The sequence below is a fragment of the Triticum aestivum genome, chromosome 7D (genome assembly GCF_018294505.1).
Source record: "Triticum aestivum cultivar Chinese Spring chromosome 7D, IWGSC CS RefSeq v2.1, whole genome shotgun sequence".
In the NCBI taxonomy this organism is placed as follows: domain Eukaryota; kingdom Viridiplantae; phylum Streptophyta; class Magnoliopsida; order Poales; family Poaceae; genus Triticum; species Triticum aestivum.
In genome coordinates, this window is record NC_057814.1 from 569,762,256 (window position 1) to 569,773,901 (window position 11,646).

General features: G+C 43.9%; 1 protein-coding gene across 1 annotated transcript in view; it reads left to right on the plus strand.

The window, feature by feature from the left end:
• LOC123168958 (BEACH domain-containing protein B) overlaps positions 1-10,428 on the plus strand; it is a 31,522-nt gene extending 21,094 nt beyond the window's left edge. The window contains exons 27-40 of the mRNA XM_044586817.1: positions 2,479-2,922; positions 2,993-3,203; positions 3,493-3,714; positions 4,361-4,816; positions 4,892-5,182; positions 5,260-5,712; positions 5,796-5,842; positions 5,944-6,037; positions 6,245-6,451; positions 6,945-7,070; positions 7,154-7,525; positions 7,614-7,845; positions 8,741-9,505; positions 9,985-10,428. Of these exons, the coding sequence (XP_044442752.1) occupies positions 2,479-2,922; positions 2,993-3,203; positions 3,493-3,714; positions 4,361-4,816; positions 4,892-5,182; positions 5,260-5,712; positions 5,796-5,842; positions 5,944-6,037; positions 6,245-6,451; positions 6,945-7,070; positions 7,154-7,525; positions 7,614-7,845; positions 8,741-9,438 (3,853 nt within the window). The 3' untranslated portion in view covers positions 9,439-9,505; positions 9,985-10,428. The remainder of the gene's footprint in view (positions 1-2,478; positions 2,923-2,992; positions 3,204-3,492; positions 3,715-4,360; positions 4,817-4,891; positions 5,183-5,259; positions 5,713-5,795; positions 5,843-5,943; positions 6,038-6,244; positions 6,452-6,944; positions 7,071-7,153; positions 7,526-7,613; positions 7,846-8,740; positions 9,506-9,984) is intronic.
• The last annotated feature ends 1,218 nt before the right edge of the window (positions 10,429-11,646 follow it).

Genomic DNA, 11,646 nt, shown 5'->3' on the forward strand with positions numbered 1-11,646 from the left:
AGAGGGAGGGGTGGACTCGTCGATGCGGACGCCGGAGCTGCGGGTGCGCCGGCTGACCGGCGTGTCCTGGGGCTCTGGCTTGACGGGGCGGAGGCAGGGAGAGCCGGACGAGCGGCCGAATGAGGAGGACGCCCCGTGGTCCATGCGCCTCGGCGTCCACGAGCTCCCACGTCGGCGAGAGAAGGACGGGGCGGTGTACTCCAGCCTCGGCGTGTTGCCGCCCTCGATGTACTCGAGGACGGCCTCCAGCGTGCGGCCGGGCACGCCCCACCATTGGCGCCGCCCCTCGGAGTTGAGCCTTCCGGAGGGCACGACGCCGTTGGTGGCCTCGAGCTGCTCGGCATGGCGGCGGCGGAAGTAAGGCTCCCAGAGCGGGCTGTCCGGGACGTACCGTGGCCCTTCCCTCGCCGCCCGCGGCAGGGAGGCGCGGATACGCGCGATCTCCGCATGCCGCGCCGCACCGGTGGGCGGTGGTGGCACCGGGACCCCGCCGGCGCTGATTCTCCACGCCCCCGGTACCCGCATGTCCGGCGGGACTGGGTACTCGGCCTCGAAGAGGAGCCGAGCTTCGTCCTCGTGAAGGTGGCGGCGGCCGAAGCCGTTCGTCGCCGCGCCGTCGCCTGGAAAGCGCTCGGCCATGCTTTGAGCTGGAGACGGCGAGAGGAGAGGGAGGAAAGGGGAGAAATGGCGCGTCGGCGGTGGAGACTCTGTGCGTGTCACCGGCGCGCTGGGGTCGGCTTATATAGGCGGAGGCGCCGCGCGTACGCGTGGCCGCGGCGTGTACGCGTGGCGGGCGAGGGGACGCGCGTCGTCCGGTCTTCACTGCGCCTCCCGTGAGGCATCAATGGAGGAGGCTGACCGGCGCAGCAGCTTTGGCATTGATTCGCCGCGGGAAACGAGGCGATGAGGACGACGAAGCGGCGAGAAGAGAGACGAGTCGCTGACGCGGCGGGCCCGCGGCTCTTTCGCGCCAAAAACGATTCGCCCGGCGCCCCCGAGCGCCCCCCAGCGAGCCGGGTTCGGGTTGGGTCTGCCGGCGCCAATTTCGGCCCGAGCCGGCGAAAAATGGGCCCTTGGGGGCGTGACTGGGCCGATTTTTCTGCGCCGGCGGCCGAAAAGTCGCCTGGGGGGTGGCTTGTTGGGGGCGCGGCTGGAGATGCTCTTACTATTGCTAAATATGCGAGTCTTGTGTAGCTAGATGTGGAGTACTGCTTATACCTGCATTCTCACTCCTTGTATTGTTGTACATGCATTTGCTTTACCTGTCCATTTTACCCCTTTTCATTCCGAGGTGCATATTGCAGTATTGTGCCAGGAGCCCAGGTTATGGTCAGGGGTTACCACCATTTGACCACTGGTTGCCAGCCCCGTTGTGTTTCTACTGTCCCCGCCCTAGGCGACATATCTCCACTCCTTTCCCAGTGCATCCACTCCTTGCACAGATGCCTCAGTCGTACCCTGTTGTGGCTGCACTGCTTCAGGCCTCCACACTACTTGCGGTAAAGCAAGGCACACCGCAGACGGATCACAAGAATGGCCGTCCTCCGAAGGGCTCTGATGGCATACACTAGGTGATCGAACCCAGGTGCTGAGATAGGTGCTAAGGCAGCAAAGGGGAGGGAGCAAAGGACCGAGCATCAAACCCATTTTGCTGAGGTACCATTGCCTGACCTAAACAAGCCATGCATCTTATGTCAGGCAGTCAGATCATCAAGATCACCATGGCATTGTTTCAGGATCGATACACAGGGCTTTCTGTGTCATGTTAGGGTTTCCTCCCGCCTTCAGAATTAACACTGGATTACCTTTTATATCAATGTTTTCTTTGGTGGCCTTGTAAGATATTCTCTTATCCTGTAATGAGTGCCTCTTCAACAGCAAGCATCTTGGTTTCATCAGCCAGTTTAAAGGGCAGCCCGGTGCACGTAGCTCCCGCTTGCAAAGGGTCCGGGGAAGGGTCTGACCACTTTGGGTCTATAGTATGCAGCCTTTCCCTACATTTCTGCAAGAGGCTGTTTCCAGGACTCGAACCCGTGACCTCATGGTCACAAGGCAACAGCTTTACCGCTGCGCCAAGGCTCCCCTTCTTTCATCAGCTTGTTTGGACAAGACAAATCGGAGGCGACAGCTTGTGCTGCTTGCCAACAGCATTTATTCTTTTGGGTGTGTCTAGGGTTTCCTGGTCTTAGGCTTGTATACAGACCCATTGTTTTTTCTATCTATGCATCGAGAGGCCAAGCTTTGGTGTTATCTCCAAGGAAAAATAAAGATGCATTTACATGAATGAGCTCAGACCGGTAGTTAAACAATTTAATATTTATATTCGAGTCATACACAACCTGAAGCTGATATGTTAAACTGCTATTATTCCCAAGCTGAACAATGCCTTTCCATAGATTTTGATTTGTTTCGGATTTCTTAAATTTCTAAACTTGAGGAGCTGCACATCGATATTCTAACGAAGATATCAATTATCAGGTTTCCTTGGAGCTCGTGCCAATTTGCTGCTGGGGATGAAGTAAGTGATGATTGGTGGAGCTTCTTTGACAAGGTATGGAGTATTATATGTAATTTGAATGGGAAAGGACCAAGCAAATTGATCCCGAAGAGTCCCCAAAATGTTGTAGCCCCGTCCCTAGGGCAAAGGGCACGTGGATTGGTCGAGTCTCTGAATGTCCCTGGTGCAGAAATGGCGGCTGTTGTTGTATCCAGTGGTATTGCAAAAATGAATATATTTGCTGACAGAGCAACGATATTGAGGGGAGAGATATTCCCGAGAATTTTCTTTCACCTTGTTATTCTGTACCTCTGCAAAGCTGGATTGGAAAATGCATCCAAGTGTGTTCTGCAGTTCATGTCATTGCTTCCCTTGCTCATTGCAGACGATGACCAAAGCAAAAACAAGCTGCATTTTCTAATATGGTATGCTGAAAACATTGAGCTTTGTTATAAGCTTGTGTAAAATATTATTCTAACTCCTTTCTTGGTACAGGTCTTTACTCGTTGTGCGATCTCAGTATGGGCAACTTGATGATGGTGCACGCTTCCATGTTTTATCACACTTGATTCTCGAAACTATCATATATGGCAAGGCCATGCTTGTTACTAATATCTTGGGCAGAGATGATTCTATTGAAGTCAACAGCAATAAAGAGGCTGGGTTCATTCTTAGTTTTATACAGAAGGATCGTGTTCTTGCCACGGTTTGTTCCTTGGTCCTTATGTTTATATTTGTTCAGAACCTTTTGTTGCCGTCTTAGAAATTTGTAGCAGTTCATTGAGTAGGACATGTTTCAAGCGGCACAACTTCAACTAATGGTGTTGACCGCGTGCTGTATGGCTGTTTGTCTTTTCCTTTTCATTTTATTAGTGTGGTGGGCTGGGAAGGGGGATGAACCGTTCTTTATATGTTTATTCTTTTTTTGGATGTACGAACGATGTTAGAACACATATTTGTTTCTAAGTGGTGACAAAGTCATATTTGTTTTTCAGGCTGCTTATGAGGTTAAGCATATGCATGCTGTTCAGGCTGATCGCTTGAGGAATCTACAAAAACTAAACTCTAAACTTAACGAGCGTTTTACTAAAGAGACACAACTAGTGCAGATCGTTGATGATCAGATACATCTCTCCATCAGTTCTGCACTTTCCTCAGATGACAGTAGAAAAGCAGCTTTTCAACTTGCTTTTGATGAGGATCAGCAAATTGTTGCAGTAAGTGAAATACTGCCAAATTTCCAATGCCTTTTTGAGTTTTGGAAGACATATACTACCTCTGTTCGGAAATAAGTGACGTGGTTTTAGTTCAAATTTGAACTAAAACCACGTCACTTATTTCTGAGCGGAGGGAGCAGTTGTTAAGTTTCATGCACAAACCAGTAGAGCCAACTGTCCAAACTGATATGTTTAAAAAAAATAAATTCCAAACTGATAGAGAAGGTTGGTCAATCCAAACCCTCTCTCACGTATGGCTCAATTAGGTCTAAACGTGAACAGAAAGAGGGCAAGCAATTTTTTGTTTAAATTGTGAAGCCGAGACTTGAACCCAAGGCCTCTTGACTTTGATACCATCTTATGTTCCATGCACCAACCAGTAGAACTAAAAGTCCGACCTGATGGAGAAGGTTGGGCAATTCATATATACTTCAAAAATAGTCATATAGTAATTATGGTAATATGTAATTATTTGGAGGACATATAGTCATATACTCCCTCGGTCCCAAAGGGAGTATATGACTATATGTCCTCCAAATAATTATAGTACAAGTCAGCGACACTTATTTTGGGACCGCAGGAGTAGTAATTATTTTTGTGTTCTGGAGGACATAGTTATATAGTAATTATTTGCCTCTTGCATCAGGATAAGTGGATACATATTTTCCGTGCTTTGATTGATGAGAGGGGACCATGGTCTGCAAACCCTTTTCCGAATGATGCTCTGACTCACTGGAAACTTGACAAAACAGAAGATAAATGGCGGCGGAGGTTCAAGCTCAAGCGGAATTACATGTTTGATGAACGTCTTTGCCAACCTTCATCCTCTAGGAATGAAATTACAGAGCCATTTTTTGACCAACCTTCTTTTAGCACCAAAGTTCCTGAGAAAATGAAGCGATTCCTTCTGAAAGGCGTGCGAGGAATCACAGATGATAGTGGTTATGGACTATTTGAGGACACTAATGATACAAGTGAATCTTCCCACAGTCCTTCAGAGAACCAAAACCAGAATAATGCTGCAGATTCCTCAGATCATCGCACTACTGTTCAGAATAAGAAAGACACATCATCTACTAATGGAGATAGTGATTATACCAAGGTAAAAAAAATTAGCATAAAATTTACCTGAAGGTACCGGACAGATGTTGATTGCTGTTTGCTTTCTATTTTCCAGGTGCTATGTTCAGTTCATTGTGTTCTTGTAACCCCAAAGAGAAAACTGGCAGGGCAGTTAAATATCACACGAACTGTTCTACATTTTTCTTTTGATTTTTTGGTTGAAGGGACTGGAGGATCATCTGTTTTCAGCAAATTCAAAGATAAGAAAGATTCTGATAGGAAGAACGAGCTGGGCTGTGCGGAGAGACTTTATGGTTGTCGAGACAGTTTGATTAGAATCAATGGCGGTTTGATGCAAAACCAATCTAATAAAATCAAACATCACAGGAGGTGGAATATAGCCAAGGTATGTCCACCCCTCTCTCTGTCACTCTATTTTTCTTGCTCACTCTTTTCATCTTCTTTCTTCCTTGTTTGTTTCAGATAAAAGGAGTTCACTGGATACGCTACCTACTACAGTATACTGCAATGGAGATATTCTTTGATGATTCAAATGCACCTATATTTTTAAACTTCTCCTCCCAAAAGGATGTTAAAAGGGCCGGGTCTCTCTTAGTTTCCCTCAGGAATGATGCCTTGTTTCCTAAAGGAAGTATTAAAGACAAAAATAGTGTCATTTCATTTGTTGACAGGCGAGTTGCACTTGAAATAGCTGAGAATGCCAAGGAAAGATGGAAAAGGAGGGAAATCAGTAATTTTGAGTATCTAATGATTCTTAATACCCTTGCTGGACGATCTTACAATGATTTAACTCAGTACCCTATATTTCCATGGGTTCTGGCTGATTATGCCTCAGAAAATCTAGATTTCAACAAGTCATCTACTTTTAGGGATCTCTCAAAGCCGGTTGGTGCTTTGGACGAGAAACGATTTAAGGTCTGGTAACTGTTGAGTACTTATTTTCATGTACTAGGTTAGCATCCCTTATGAGAACCTCATAAACAATGTGCTATTGTCAGGATTTTGAAGATAGATATCTTAATTTCTGCGATCCTGATATACCGAGGTTAGATCTTGACTCTTAAAAAATAGTTCCTTTGGTTTCCCTTTTGTTGTTGTTTGAGTTCACATCAATTGTACTAAGAACTGTGAATCTTTTTGCTGCAGTTTTTATTATGGATCTCACTACTCTAGCATGGGAATCGTTCTTCATTACCTTCTCAGGCTTGAACCTTTTACAACCCTGCATCGTAGCCTTCAGGTTGTTAATGTGCTTGTCATAGAATATTTTTCACCATATATTTTTCAAAACTGAGCATTGTGTTCTCTTATCACAATGTCATTCATCTTCTGTTGATACTTAATAGAGCACTTGTCATGCCACATTTTCACCATAATTCATAAAGCAGTAGCTTTAATATGTGATAATTGTTCAGCATTTGTGCCTGTCTGACACTTCCTTGTACAGGGTGGCAAGTTTGACCATGCAGATCGTCTTTTCCAGAGCATTGACAGCGCTTACAGAAACAGCTTATCAAATTCAAGTGATGTCAAAGAGCTTATTCCTGAATTCTTCTATATGCCTGAGTTTCTTGAAAATTCAAATTCATATCATCTTGGTATTAAGCAGGATGGTGAACCTTTAGGTGATGTTGCTCTCCCTCCATGGGCGAAGGTAATGCATACTTCTTTTTGTCAGTTATCTATATGATTTTCATATTTGTTATCTTGATGAATTACTTGTCCACTAGGATAGCTTTATTTTTATTCTAATGACAATTAGTTTGGTCTTTTGTAATATTCACATGCTGTGTACAGTACCATCTCAGTTATGAGATTTGAGAGTTGAGCCAGCTTTCTAAATAGAAGATGGATTTTCTTATGTGGAAGCTGCTAGACTAGTCTTCCCTAGAAAATATCCTTTTGATTTGATCATCACTACTAACAAGATCAACTCCATAAACTTGTAATGTTGCAAAGAGCAATTTGTTGAATAATTATGTCAGTTCATGTTCTGATGTTCATGTAGCTCTCTATTTAGCATGCTTGTTATAAGTGAGAGTCTACTGGTTTGCACGCGCATCTTCAATTTCTTTGGTGTTCAACCGCATCCTATTTTAGTAATTTGGTACTTTTCCTGATATAATTTACTTCATACAAACATTTAGGGTTCTCCAGAAGAATTCATTCACATCAACAGAGAAGCACTTGAAAGTGAATATGTGAGCTCTAATCTCCATCACTGGATTGATCTCATATTTGGGTACAAGCAGCGGGGACAGCCTGCCGTTGAGGTGCAATTAGGTTATTTTTGCCAGCGTCTTTGAAACTCTAGCAATGGAATATTATTTGATCTATATATTTTTACCTTTTATAGGCAGCAAACATATTTTACTATGTGACATATGAAGGCGCAGTTGATCTGGAAAACATGGATGACATGATACAGAAATATGCTATTGAGGATCAGATTGCGAATTTTGGACAGACACCTATCCAGATTTTTCGTGTGAAACATCCAAGAAGAGGGCCTCCTATCCCAATTGCCCATCCACTGTATTTTGCACCACAGTCAATAACATTAACTTCAAGTGTTTCTAGCACAATCAGCCATATGTCGGCTGTACTATTTATTGGCTTGTTGGATAACACAATTATACTGATGAATGAGGGACTCATATTATCAGTGAAGCTGTGGTTGACAACACGGACGCAGTTAGGTGGAAATTTCACCTTTTCTGGACCACAGGTTTTTCCTGACTACAACACCATAAAATGATATAAATATTGACATGTTAGTATATACTTTTGTTGGTAACATCTATTTATTTTTGTAGGAAAATTTCTTTGGGGTTGGTTCAGATGTTATCTCCCCTCGTAAAATTGGCACTTTCCTGGCTGAGAACGTCAAATTTGGAAGACAGCTCTTAGCAACTATGCAAATTAACAGTGACAAGTATTTGATTTTATGTGGAAATTGGGAAAACAGTTTCCAGATAATTTCTCTCAGTGATGGAAGAATTGTGCAGAGCATCAGGCAGCATAAGGATGTTGTTGGCTGTGTTGCAGGTACAGACATTTTAACGGGTTTATGTTATCCATTTTATTTTCAAGTTTCCAGATTATTTTGGAGTCCGTAGCTCTCGCTTTGACCAAGATATGGGTACCCAAGCCGGTCCTAGGAGTGTGGAGATTAAACAACTCGACTTCCTTACCCCCAGGGCACTAGCCTACTTCTGTAGTTCCCTAGCTGGAATTGTAACAGAATTTGCAATCATTTGCTCATGCACACCCAAATATGGGCCGTTTTATATTAGAAGGAGAACACAAACATGTCACAAAAGGTTACAAGGGTTAACCGGCAAAACCAGAAAGAACCAAAATAACTATAGTAAACAGCCAAAGAAGAAGCCTAAAAGCTACTCCCTCCATCCATAATATAAACATTGTTGTAATAACATCTTATATTATGAGACGGAGGGAATAAGAAAGAAGAAGACCAAAACCCTACTGCAACCGTTGCAGGTCTGGAGGCTCTGCATGCAAGAACTCGCAATCCTAAAAAAATATGCCTCGTGTGCTAACAAATCTTGCTCTTGAGCCCCTCGAAATAAGCCATGTTCTCCGTCTCTCTCGATTGCATTTCCACAATGGATGTGAAGTAGTTTGTGGTGAGGAATAAAGTCTGTTGACCACTTCATATCCTTGTTTCATGCATGGTAATTTGGATAGTAAAACGGAGCAGCAAATTTTAAATTAATGATCTGGTTATCTCATTTTATTAGACATTTTCTGGGTCCTTGTGTGACCATTCGATTGTTTGTTTTATGTCTTTTGTACGTTGACTGGATTTTTAAAATGTAAATGGTTCTTGTCGTTCCATATTGCTTCTTATGAAATTTCTCGTCCTAGTTGTCATTGTTCTTGTTTCCCCTTTTCATTGTTAGAAACTTTTGTTATGCAGTTTCATCCGATGGAAATGTGGTTGCAACTGGAAGTTATGACACAACTGTTATGATCTGGCATGCGTTTCGAGGCAGACCAAGTGAGAAAAAAATGAGGACTGCAAATTTTGAAATTTCAGAAAATGATCATATTATAATGGAAAGGCCTGTTCATATCTTGTGCGGTCATGATGACATCATAACATGTTTATTTGTTAGCACAGAACTGGACATTGTTGTCAGTGGATCGAAAGATGGAACTTGTATTTTCCATACACTGCGTGAAGGGAGATATGTCAGATCCATTCGGCATCCATCTGGCTTTGGTTTATCAAAGTTGGTGGCAACAAGGCATGGAAGGGTGGTACTGTATTCTGAAATTGACCTATCCTTGCACATGCATTCTATCAATGGAAAACATATTGCTTCGGCAACATCCATTGGACGTCTCAATTGCATGGAACTTAGTTGTTGTGGAGAGTTCATGGCTTGTGCTGGTGAGCATGGGCAAATAGTTCTGCGTTCTATGCATTCTCTTGATATTGTTTGGAAGTATCCTGGAGCTGGGAAGGCAATTACTTCTCTAGCTATGACCCGTGAGGAGTGCTTCATAGCAGGAACCAAGGACGGTAGCTTGCTTGTATTTTCAGTAGAAACTGCTCTAATTCGACGAGGGAGCATGCCACAAACAAGTGTAAAGCCTTCGGGAGCTGGTTGAGTTGTGGTAACTTGTAGCGAGAGAAATCCACTCACAAGAACCCTTGCTCGGAAGTTTGAAGCACAAGGTACACCAAGTTTGAATTGATAAGTCTTTTCTCACGCTCGTCTCACTCAATTGCCCTTTATCATTTTTGTCTTTATTTTTCTCATGATTTTAAGTATGATGTGTATTTTACACCATCTCTTTATATTTTAGTACTTCCTTCTATTTTCATCTCTTAAACCAGCAAAACGAACTGAACCTTGAGTTACCCCGGCTTAGTACTGCTTATAAGTTATAGTGCATACAAAAAGTGTACCGCAGCTAGGAAATAATGTCTCATTTAGCTATCCTAAGATTTCTCCAGCCATGACTGTTAGATTGCGTTAATCTCAGGTTTAGTTCTAAGGGTTTCCGTCAATTTTGAGTAGTTCAGTACTTCTGACTGCTATTTGAACTGCCAAGTTCAGAAGTTAAGATTTGGAAATGTTAGCTTTAGCTCAACTATGCGCAGAATTCGTCATGAAAGTATTGACTGCTGAATTCTGTTGGTACTCTCTGCAGGTTATTAGCAGAAAAATACACCAGTTCTCACGCTCATGCATAATGTACATAACGTGGAGCGAGATTCAGAGAACAAAGGATTCTCAAGATGCTGTGCTGACGACGATCCATGAGCAACCAAGCTGACAGTAGTGAAAACTAACATGCATGAAGAACACCGACTAGCGGAGTACCAAATTGATTTTCAGGGTAGACAATAGCAATTGACATCCGTCTCACAGCGGTACGGCACACTGCCACTCCTGTTGTTGTGTAGTGGAGGGGTGGTGCCAGGGTTAGCCTAGCCCCAGCATGGTTTGCCTGTATGTATTAGACGTCAGTGCTCTGTAATCACCAAACTCCTCACTGTGGTAGAGAGGGTATTCTACGTTCCTAGCAATTGGGAAGTGTACAAATCATCTAAGACCAGCAGTTGTTCTCATGGTTCTTGAAACTTCTAGAACATATTATTGATGTCAGCCTTTTAAAAAACGATACTGAAACTTGAAAGGTGCTCTTGAACAGTGTCTAGATCGATTCCTCAGAAAAATAATAATTAGATTCCTCAAAATCAAAAAGATTCCAGGAAAAAAAAGTGTCTAGATCAGAATCCATTTTCACTATTGCATTAGTTCTTATGAGATCTTCAAAACCGGGCCCCAATTGTATTCGTCTCAGCCACATTCGTCTTCTACTGCATTTTGCACTAGTGTATGCACTGCTACTGCATTTTGCACTAGTGTATGCACTGCAAATTTTGTGTTTTTATACAAATTTGTATTCTATTTCTACACTAATGTGTACTACATTTATGGACAGTAGGTACTACTACGATGGTCTATAGCACTTTTGCAAGAGTTTCCTTTTGAGTTGTATTCCATGTGGATGTGTAAGAAAATTGTGTGTGAACTATAATACTATAAAAACATTGGGAAATGATTCTAATCACCCAAGAACTTTAAAAACAAGCCAGCTCCACCTCCACATTCTCCCTTTCCGTCTACCAATCCAAGACCTTGCTCGCTCCCTCTCCCTCTTTCCTCTCCACCCAGATCCTTGCCGGCCAGGTTCACGAACCTACCAAGCCTACCAAGCCTCGTGCTTCTGGAGAAGGTTGTTGCCGCCGGCGTCGAGGAAGGAGAAACTCTCGGTACTTGGGGTCGGGAGGAGCAGGCGAGGGCGCTCGTACGCTGGGCCAAGAGGTCTCGAGAGGTGGAGGAGGCTGCCGCCAGAGGGGAGGATCCGTCGTTCCTGAAGCCGCTCGATCAGACGTCGATCATGGTGGGCCTGGCACCGGACGTGAAACTAAAACGTGATGGCGAGCATACCTCCATCTCCTCTCCAGGTCCTTGCAAGAGCTAGCGATTAACTAGGCTAGGCCATCGGCTCGTGGAATTATCTATTGCGAATTGTGTTGTCGCAGATTTACTTCATCTTGTTTTCCTGAGTAATTTGCAAAAAACCACCACAATTGCGTCGCTTGGTGCGAAAAACCACCGTTTTCATAAAAGTTTGCAGAAACCACCGTTTTTGAGTAATTTTGTTGCACAAAGCACTAACTGGTCGATTGACCGCGTTTTGGCAGAAAACGTGACGGGTCGGGCCCAACCGTCAGGCCACGTGGCATGGGGCAGACGGCGCGCGCCTGACGCCTGTTAGCGGTGCTCCCTTGACCTGGTTCGA